The sequence below is a fragment of the Haemaphysalis longicornis genome, unplaced genomic scaffold, assembly GCF_048455015.1.
Source record: "Haemaphysalis longicornis isolate Haplotype H1 unplaced genomic scaffold, Haemaphysalis longicornis Haplotype H1 scaffold_168, whole genome shotgun sequence".
NCBI classification, from domain to species: domain Eukaryota; kingdom Metazoa; phylum Arthropoda; class Arachnida; order Ixodida; family Ixodidae; genus Haemaphysalis; species Haemaphysalis longicornis.
The window spans coordinates 152333-162930 of NW_027526274.1; the positions used below are offsets into that span (position 1 = coordinate 152333).

The following is a 10598-nucleotide window of genomic DNA, read 5'->3' on the forward strand; positions in this document are numbered from 1 at the left end:
GATATCTTTTACCGTTGGTCTTGTACTGATGTGTCAGCTTATTAGCTTTCTTCCACAGTGCTACCATTCGAGAATCGGCTAGTTCCTTGTCTTCTTCGCCAACTGTTTCTTCGGTTGCAGAGCTCAGATTGCTTCGCATAAGCTGAACGAACTCTTCAATGGTGTCGAATTCGGCCCCTATGCCATCTCGGAAGTGAGACCAGTTTACGGCTCGGATGGTTGTACGCTGTTTGCGAATTTTTTTATTGATGGTAACAATAATGGGATAGTGATCACTGCCCCACGTTGAAGAATGCGTCTCCCAATGCTTGACTGCTTTCAGGGAGGAAATGGTCAAGTCAGGCGTTTTGTCGGCTTGTTTCGCATGGAGCCCTGCTCGGGTGTGTACTCCGCTTGTATTGCAGATATGAAGCGGTAATAGCTCCAGTTGATCAGCCAGGAGGCGTCCTCTCGAATCAGTGGTGGCATATCCCCAGATACTGTGCTTGGCGTTAAAGTCTCCCCCTATGATGATCTGGGTGCCACTGGCTTCGTGCACTAATTTTGGTATCCAGCTGTACTCGTCCGGCAATGTGGTGCCGCTATTCGGTCGGTAGTATACAGAGGCAACCACCAGCGAGTGCTGTCTGCTTTTGCCGGGGAGCCCAGGCTTGACTGCCACAATCTCTCTGTATTGATTGCTTTCCTGTGAAGTCTGCATGAGAATTGCAGTGCATGACTTGTGGACTAATACTGCTGCCTGGCCTTTCTGTGAGGAAACTGGGTCTATGCGCCTTCTGGAGCCGTGGGTAATAGTTGGGTGCATGAATGTGCGATAATTTTGCACCGAAACTTTGCCTCTAGTTTCCTGTAGAAGAATAATGAGGGGTTTGTATTGGTCTACATGATATCTTAATGCCTGGAAATTTTGAGAAATTTTTCAAAATTTCAAAATTTTGAGAAATAACCCGCCGCGGTGGCTCAGTGGCTAAGGCGTTGCGCTGCTGAGCACGAGGTCGCGGGTTCGTTTCCCGGCCGCGGCGGCCGCTTTTCTGATGGAGGCGAAAAGCAAAAACGCCCGTGTGTACGAGATTTCGGCGCACGATAAAGATCCCCAGGTGGTCAAAATTAATCCGGAGCCCTCCACTACGGCGCGCCTCATCGCCTGCGTTGCGTCGGCGCGTTAAACCCCACAATCAATCAAATTTTGAGAAATGCTCCTACAGTTCCACTGTATGCATATATTTGTTGGAGTTTTCATGATTAGTCTCAGCTGCGATGACGGGCGCGTCGGTAGTTTCTCTTACATTCGTCTAGGTTAGCTTTCAATTGAGCTAGCTCCCGCTCGTTGGCGTCTTTGTGTTTCTTAAGTAATTCGTCCTGTTTTTCTAAGGCCCGCTCTATTGCCACCATCCGGGAGTTCATTTTCTCGAGCAATTTCGTGATTGTATCCAGTGGCAAGTCCGTTGAAACAGGGTTCCGTTGTTCAAGAAGGAGGGGTGAGTTTTGTGGCTCTCTTCTTGCATCGCGGGTAACTGTGTCTTGGAAGCCTCGGTTTTGGGTTCCTGCGCTACCTTCGATAGCACACTTGGTGGCGACGTAGCGTTAGATTCCGAGGGGCGTTCTAGGGAGGTTAAAAGAGGTTTCTTGGGGAGAGGTAATCCAGCTGAAGTTCTAGCCTTTGCGATTGGCTCTGGGATTATTGCTGGCTGTTCTCGGTGCCCTTGAGAGGCCTGCATCCAAGACATGAACTGTTTTTTCATTGCTTCAAATTTTAAACGCGAATGCATTTATTAGCCGGGGGTTGTCTTGCTCCGTTGGCCGGCGTGCGCCAGCATTCCTCCAGCGCGAGCGCACGTGAGCGCGCGCCTCGTAGTTCTGCCTTCGTCGTCGTCGTCGTAAATGCGAATGCATTTCTTAGTCTGGGGTTGTCGTGCTCCGTCGGCGTGCTCCCGCAGGTGTTATCTCTCCTGCGCGTGCCATTGCCACCCGCCGAGCCGGTGGTGTGGTCGTGTTCGTCAAGCGCTACTTGCCCTTCAGCGAAGAACTGCGACAACGACAGGCGTCACTCCTCGTCCTCGATCGCAGTGTCTGTCCGAGTGCTAGTGCTGTGGCTGATGACGCCGTCAACGAGTACTACTTTGCTCGAAGCGGCAAGGACGGCGAGTACTGCGGTGTTAGTCTCGTGTCTAACGTGTATGGGAACTTGATATCGCACGCCGTTGCCACGTCTCCCGTTCGAGACACGTCATCGTACAAGGACTTGTACACCCTTGCCTACACCGGAGACGGAGTCTTTGTGGTGACCGTGTACCTCGCGCCCACCTCGCTCGAGACGCCGTTGCCGCGCAGCTGGACGCGGCTATGGAAAGTGTGCGCGTGCGCTCCAAACCCTCTGACCCCATAGTCTTGGTTGGCGACTTCAACGTTGACGTGCGCAAGAAGAGTGGCGAGTGGCTGGTCGAGTACATGCAGACCAGGCACTCTATGCATTGTCTCTCTGCCGGCTTCGATACGTGCCCCACTACCATTCACGGGAGTTGCATTGATCTGGTCTTTACGCGAAACTGTGACGCGCGTATGCTTCTCAAAGACCCTTTGACCGTGCACTTTAGCGATCACAAGGCAGTGATTGTGGCCGTCAGGTACAACGATAACACAAACAGGTGCTGATGAATAAATGATTACGTTCACACTCTCGTCATTAATTACGCCATTACTCGCAACACACTCATCGGTGCACCCAATGCATTCGCATTTCTGCACGATTCCCTTCGGGGAGGTGTGGGGGAATTTTTTTTTTGCTGAATGAAGCTTTACACTTGTTGTTGGAGCTTGCTAAGGGCACCTGCCGGGACAACCTGGGCTTGCTCGACACACGTGGCCATAGGCTCAGTCTTACTGTTGTTTACACTCGTGTTCAAGGCCGTTACCTGGGAATATGACTTGAGGGGGTTCCTGCATTCTTTGCTAACGCTGACGCAAGCTCTCTGGATTCAGCTTTAGCGGGAGGGTTTTTTTTGGTTGCTGAGGAAATTTCGGCTTTCCAGGCTCTAATTGGGCAGGTGGGATCCAGCGAAATGTGGCCTGCCGCGTGGCAGGCTACGCAGAATGGGGTCTCTTCACATTGCTTATCTTCCTTATGCATGCGACCGCAGTGACCACAAACAGCCCTTGAAGGGCAGAATTTGACCATGTTCCCGAGTGCGTGACATCGTAAGCATGCCAGAGCCCTAGGCCGATGCTCATACACAAGGACAATTTCGTAGTCCAAGGAAAGTCTCTTGGGATGGACGTGGCGTGTCAAAGGTGATTAGAAGCATCCGTGACTTTCCGATGATGCGAAAACCCAGAATGTTAGCTGATTCACACCGAATGTGATTAGCAATGTATGCCTCGGTGTGCTCTGGCCTAATCTTCACGACTCCTTTGCCAGTGACCTCAGTAGGCTGGGTTGCGTCCACAGTCTGAACAGGAATCCTGCGCGCCTCACCTGCCAATGCCGGGGGCAGAGTGAGTTCTCGCTGGGCTAATAAATTTTCCAAGTGTTGTTTATCCCTAATGGAAAGCCGAACTGCATTGGCTTTAGCGATGTACCAAAATGCTGAGTGTTCAGCTGCAACACTGCTGGGAGCAGTGTGTTCGATGAGGCGAGTGATAACTTCCTTGGGGATTGCTTGTACGGACATTTGGTTGAGTGGCCTGACGAGCGCGAGAAAGTGAGGCCTACTCAGCCGTTCCGCTCGCAGTTCGCCCTGAAGTCGTTTCGTAGTGTATCTTCGGTACGTGACGGTGTTCCACTCTGATGGGTCCTCGTCTTCGTCTTACATGCTGTCCTTTGTGCTCGTCATCGTGAATGGCGCCATCGGGGGTGCCGAGCTGGCCACCCCCACGTGTGTGTTGACAGCTGTGTTGATATCCCGATGGTCCATGGTGGTTTGACTCGGTTGAGAAGCCGTGCTTGCTGTTGTGGAGCGCTCAAAAGGCTGATGAAGGGCCGCTGAGGGTGAAGGGGTGCTTATCGCGTCCATAGTTGCACTGCGCCGAGGCCTATCACCGGCCGGCGCGGCCGAACACCAGCTAAGCCTAGGCGTGGCTCGAATTCGCCCGCCGAGGTGAGGCAAACGTTCTTCCAAAGAATTGTGGCGAATGGTCCAGAACGAACACTGTCCACTCACTTCGGGTGTGTTCACGGTCCTCTGCACCAAAAATCGCGGACGCACTGTGAAAAAATTTCACTTAAACAGTGAAAAAATACATATCCCATGCAGGGCGGGTCTGGCGGGCACGAATCCTTTTGGCTGTTTGGCTAAGATCAAAGTGTAATCTATAATGAATCGCTTTTTCTTCGTTTTTTTATCTAGTACCTGTGAGGCAACGACTACGTGGCAGAATGTGGTACACGAGAATTGCAAACCAGAAGACTGCCGGTGGAAGAACCAAACAGTGGCATCGAGAACTCTGCTAACCACGTAAATACATGGAAATTGTTTGATTGGTAGTTTTCCAAAGCTCACAAAACCACTTGACATTGCGGTTACTCATGATGCCTTATTAATCATAGGCTACATGAATTACTGGCAGGTACATTTACCCAAAGAAGGTGGAGATTCCCCTGCGGATGTTCTTGGTGCACAAGTGACAAGGCTGAAAATATGTAATATATCGCACGTCAATACAGTTTTAAATTCATAATATGGCCCCTGTATTGCTGCTTTAGGGCACAATAGCCCAGAGAGAAGAGTACTTTTATTCAGAAATGGTGATGGTGTTTTGGTGTGTGGTGCAAATGACCTCAGGTGAGAATGGTGTACATAAAATTTCTATTTGGTAATATCCGCTGCTGCAAAACTTAGCAAAAAAGAGTGATTTCTGGCTGGGAGTGGAGAGGAATCCAGCATAAAAAAAGGAATTTCTAACTTGAAAGTAGTACGAAATCCAGAAAGACAAAACATTTATCGCTGGGAATGGTGCAGAATTCAGCAAGAAAACAATCTATTTCCGGCTAGAATGCGGCGTAAAACCTTCAAGAATAAAGGAATTTCCACCTGGTAAGGTATACCATTCTGTCTGGAATAATTGCATTTCCAGAAAAAAAGGGGGATTTAGAGTTGTAACTCTGCATCGTTCCAGCTGAGAATGGTGCGATCTCCAGCCAGAAAACGTGTTGTTTCTGACAGGAGACAAGCCTCGAAATTTCGATTTCCAGCCACTGGTTCGGGTTGACACCTGACTCCAGTCCAGGCTGAAAACTAGTTTATTCTGGAAAACTGTATCGTAACACAGCCGGGACTGGAAAGTATTGCCATCTGGGACTTGTGCAGACCGGTAGTAGGTCTTCCGTTATGGGCGCTTCCCGCGCCATCCGGAGTGACAACAGCCGGGGTATCCCGGGGAGTGGCTCGTCTTGCGGGAAGACGCGCGTTATCCGGCAGAGGTTTCTACAAAGCATCATTTGAACCGTGCTCAGTCACTGCGAAGCAACTATCGCACGAACCAGAGCAGTTGGAAAACGAACGCCACAGTTTAGACCACCACCGAAGTTCAGGCTACAGTAGGAATCGAGCTCGGCCCAGGGAGCGCGAATGACAACACCTCCGCGGTGCTATGCTTCGAGGACTACCCGCGTCCAGTGCTGACCGGCGGCTTCATGGCCCTCGTCATCATGGCCTTCTTCGGCGTGATCTCCAACGCTGTGTCTATCGTCGCGTTGCTCAGGTCCTCGAAGCTGCTGAAGAACGCCACCACTGCGCTCGTGATCAACCTGTGCTTCACTGACCTGCTCTTCTCTGCGCTGAGCACACCGCTGGCTGCGACCGTGTTCTGGAACGCCGGCTGGGTGTACAGCGACGGCCTGTGCGTCGCGTACGGCGTGATCCGCTTCTTCAGCACGGAAGCCTCCATCTTCACAGTCATGGCCATCAGCATCAACAGGTACGTGGCGATAGTCAATCCGGGCCTGTACGCGCGGGCCTTCACCGAGGGCAACAACCTGCTTGTGGTGACCGGGACGTGGCTGCTGACTCTGTCGCTGCTCTTCTGGCCAACGGCGGGCGTGTGGGGCCAGTTCGGCTGGGACGACGACATCGGCACATGCAGCGTGGTTCCCAAGAACGGGCGCAGCAGCAAGGCGTTCCTCTTCATGGTGGCCTACTTCGTGCCGACCACGTCTATCGTGATCTGCTACAGCCGCATCTGCTGGATCGTGCGCATGACGCAGCGCAACCTGCGTCAGTACAGAACCAACCACAAGTCTGCCGCCTTCGTGGCGCGCTTCTTCGCCCAGCGCCAGGACGGGGGCGCCGACTCCGCGGTGAAGGTGCAGCGCCAACAGCGGTGCATCGCGAAGGACTTTCGCCTGCTGAAGACGGTGTTCGTAACCTTCGCCGTCTTCACAATCTGCTACCTGCCGACGACCGTGGTCCAGATGTTCCGCCGTATGGACGATTACCCGCTCGTCCACGTGCTCGCGTACCTCACCTACTACTTATCGGGATGCGTTAACCCGCTCATCTACATCTACATGAGCCGGGAGTACCGGCAGGCCTTCAAGGAGCTCTGGCTCTGCGCCAGATGTGCCGTCCTGTCCGAGAGCACGGGAAGCCAAGAGACGCCCGTGTGATCATGATCCTTTCTTTCGGTGTTGCTCGGCATTATCGCTACTACTTGACAAGGGCCCTAGGGCGTGCAATATATGCAGAACATGTCCATTTCTATTACCCCCACCCCTCTCTATTACTTATCCCGCACATTTGCAATTGAAGCTACTCCCCAAGTAGCACCAAAACATCAGAAGAACGTTATTTTTTTGTTTGGTGTTAATGTTAGAACAATGTGCCTAAAGTTATGTTTTTAATGTTTAGGTAATAATATAGGAAATAAATTATTGTTTTGGTAACCGTTATTTAAACGTCCAGAAAATATTTCTACAATACATTGCTAATGTTTGTTTTACAGGTAAATTCCTGGGCGTTTACTTTTTGTGCAAACCTACGTACGCGACTACACGAGCGGAAGAGTAATGCGGAACTGGAACAGTTCCTTTCTGGTTCTAGCTCATCTGTGAAAAAACGCTTGTCAAGCCTTCCGTTTCGCTTGCGCCAGCCGGGATATGATGCGAGGAAACGTGGTGTTGCAGCGCGAAAGCGGCACTAGAGCCGTCATAACTGCGACATTTCATCCGCTCTGACGAAACTCTGTTCGAGGTGCGGGATCATGCGGGATAAGCAGGGAAATAAGAATGCGAAGACAGAGGGGGGCGAGCAAAATGAAGAGGAGGTAGAGGCGGACGTTAGAGTGAAAAAAAGAGAGAGATAGCAGTTTAGGTGGTGCGGCATTGAGACATACCCCTTCATTACTAAACGATGTATGGTTAGGGGTGCATGTTGCAGCATCTGGGTTTGTACCAGATGTTTCATTTGTAGCACAAACAAGTTAAGCGAACTCCTCCCATTGTGAACGCTCCCTTTCAGCCATGGACTCGTGTTCGCCTGAGCGCAGTGCCACTGCATCAAAAAAAGACGGCACCAGCGTACAGCGTGATAGCCGCAGTTGGCAAGCACGGGGAAGTGGCCGATGGGAGCTGTGAATGCACTGCTGGAAAGGTTGCTTGCAGCATCCTTGTGGGCGTGCTGCGGACTGTTCACCCCAGCACGTGGCGTGCAGTGATTTGCCGCAGCAGTGGTGGGTGCCCCGTGGCAGTGCCAAAAAATGATCAGTTGTGCAGGTGTGTAGTTTAATGTTTATTTATGTGCATTTACCTTTTTTAGTTTGCAGAGTGCAGGAGAGAAGGGGTTTAGCGTTTCCGCATTAGGCACATCTTAACAAGAAACCAATAAAATACTCAATTTCTGTAACATGTGTGTCACATGATGTGGAAAGTAGACTACTCGTGCAATCAACAAAAAGAACTTGCAATGTGACCGAACTTTATTGCACTGTGTAGAAACTCCAACACCTCCCCTTGTCTTCCTGCAACGAGCTTGCCAGATAGAGTCTAGCAACAAATGAGGGAGGGGTTGCACTATTTATAAGAGGTGTTTGTGTCCCAGAAATAAATTTCCAATAGGCTACTTGAATCTCCCGCCAAAGTGGCTCAGTGCGCTGTACAGCTGATCCCAAGAACGCTGGTTCGATTCTTAGCCACAGTGGCTACTTTTCAGATGGCGGCAAAAACCTAACTTTCCCAAGTGTCAAGATTTACACGCATATTCAAGATCCCCAGGTGGTCCAAATTAACCCTGACCCCTTCAGAAGGGTGTGCTTTGTAGCTCAGGTGTAGCGTCAGCGAATTCAAACGCAAATAACAAATATTGCGTCTCCAACACACACTGCAACACTTCTCTGACAAAGCAATTTTCTGCCTCAAGCAAAAGTCGGGAACTCATTCAATGGCTAACGCGCGTTGGTCTACTCTGCAGTGCATAAGCAGAACTCCTTAATGTGCATGTGTAATCCACACTGCAGCTTGCTGAATTCAGACTCCTGCATTATAGGCGTGTGGCAGTCACTCAGGGTAGCACTGCCATAGGTCGGCAAAACAGAAAATACTCACTCGAACTTTTTTTTTCGTTAACGCTGTACTCAATCAAACTCGGACGCAAAAAGCTCGTCTGTTCTCAAAATCACTCATACTCACTCGTCACATACTCATTTGAAATCGTACTCACTTGTACTCAAACTCATTTGTACTCACGAGTATTCGTACTCAGTCTGTACTCATGAGTACTCAATCTGTAACCAGTACTCACGAGTACTCAATCTTCTATACTCATGAGTACTCAATCTATACTCATGAGTACTCAATCTTTACTCATGAGTACTCAACCTGTATTCATGAGTACTCAATTTGTACTACTCCGAAAAACTCTACTCAATTCTCAATACCCACAGGCACAATTAGGCGTCCCCGTAGATTGACTTCCGTTCGTATCCGTTCGTATCACTATCTCCTTATTCGCAGTTGCTCGATGCTGGCGCTTCTTTTTTGTTGTTCCGGATACTAGAAGCTTTGTTACAGGGCGTTTGCCTCGATGACTTTCGGTTACAAAGAAGCTCCGTGCTTTTGGTGAATAACAAACGGGCTTGTTTTTAAAGTGTGTGCCGTGGTATTCACCTCGTCAGACCTGAACTTGATAGCGTTTACGGCGTTGCGTTAATCCCGTCGCTTCCGTAGGTGATCGTGTACCGGTAGCTCGTTGCGTGCTTGATGCATGTGGGAGCGTAGACGGCCGTTTTGTCCGCCGGCTAGCTGGGGTGTGCAGGGATGGAATAGTTCGGCGCGCTGAGGACGTTGCTTCGATTGACGTGTGCGTTGCGTATGGTGCGGGGGTCGGTTGGCTTTTCGGCTATCCTGCTGTGGCATGGTGATGTCGAAGGGTGGCGTGGCGGATAGGTCGAAATCATTGCTGTTTCGTGCTCGCTTTCGCCGTGGTTGCTTCGAAAGTTATACCGTTCTGGTGGGGAAGCGGGCGTAATTCGTCTCGTCCGTTCGGCCCACAGTCATTGGCTTCGTAAGCGTCACTTCATCGGTAGTGTGCTCGATGCTTTCGTCTGGATAGGGCTCATTCGTTGGCGTTCTTGCCGTGTCCGTGTCGTCGCTCAAGCTCTCCTCTTTTACCAATTGTTTTGAGAATGCCCTAATCACTATCTCTCCCGTACGAGCCGGCTCGAAAGCGTTCCGTTCGTCCCAAGTCCGCTTGCTCGCGGTTTGTCGGGTTTGTAGTGCGAGTCTCGATCGGTGCAGCGGGTACCGGTGACCTTGTACGTCCGGCTAGGACGTGCCGCAAGCGCTAGCCGTGTCGTTTCTCGTAGACGGACCTACCTGCACGAGTGTGATTTCATTCGTTCGCTGGACTCGGGTTGGAGTAGCGGGTGCCAAAGAGCTCATACGTTCAGGTGGGGTTGAATCGCGTGCGCTGGGTTATTTGTTGCTTGTGGCAAGGTTTATTTTTGCGGTTATGACATTCGCTGGCCAAGGCCGTATAGGCTCCGGACAGCGAAGTTTCCCACGCGAGCGCAGCGCCAGCCCGCGACAGACACGCCCAACTCTGGGTCGGTCCCGCCGCTCCGACCGCCTTCAGCGCCAGTGTTCGCAACTTTGCAATAAACGTGTGTTATAACGCTATTTGCGCGTTTATGTACTGCATAGTACAACAAAGTCATGCAAAATGTTACATAGTCGGGGGAAGTCTTTAAATAAAACGTGGCGCTGATAAAATGCTGTCGCCTCGTTAACGAGCCGTAGGCTAACACAACTAGGAAGCATGTGTTCAATGCTTTACATTCTCCCACGGATTTTTCTTTGTTTTTTTATCGCAGATACCAAGCATGATTACTGAATCTTCAAAGGCCCGCATTAAGCGAGCGGATTACATGCTGGCGTGGTGTACGATCAGCTTGTTAGTAGGCTGGTTAGCAGGCGGTCAATACCCATAAGTGCGCTTTAAATTTGGAAACAAAAAGGGCCCCCAAGCACAGTTATAGCATTGTATTTTTATCACCCAGCGGTTCTACTCTGCTTCATTTAATATTCCACGTGCTTATACCGCCGTATTAAATACATATAACCACATATATGGCGCGGACACTTATAGGCGTTAACGTTCCCAAATGTTTCG

At 50.6% G+C, this 10598-nt stretch overlaps 1 protein-coding gene across 1 annotated transcript; it reads left to right on the forward strand.

Moving 5' to 3' along the window:
• Positions 1-3807: 3807 nt before the first annotated feature.
• LOC144166311 (G-protein coupled receptor moody-like) lies at positions 3808-6601 on the forward strand. Its single transcript, XM_077695839.1, has 2 exons — positions 3808-3874; positions 5556-6601. Exons 1-2 carry the CDS (start codon positions 3808-3810, stop codon positions 6599-6601), a joined length of 1113 nt encoding a protein of 370 aa, XP_077551965.1.
• The last annotated feature ends 3997 nt before the right edge of the window (positions 6602-10598 follow it).

What these genes read in the sequence shown, in the direction of transcription:
- LOC144166311 (XM_077695839.1), top strand. Translation starts at nt 3,808, where the DNA reads ATGCTGTCCTTTGTGCTCGTCATCGTGAATGGCGCCATCGGGGGTGCC. An exon ending in CGAGCTGGCCACCCCCACGT is followed by an intron (nt 3,875 to 5,555) that starts GTGTGTTGACAG and finishes AGCTCGGCCCAG; the next exon opens with GGAGCGCGAATGACAACACC.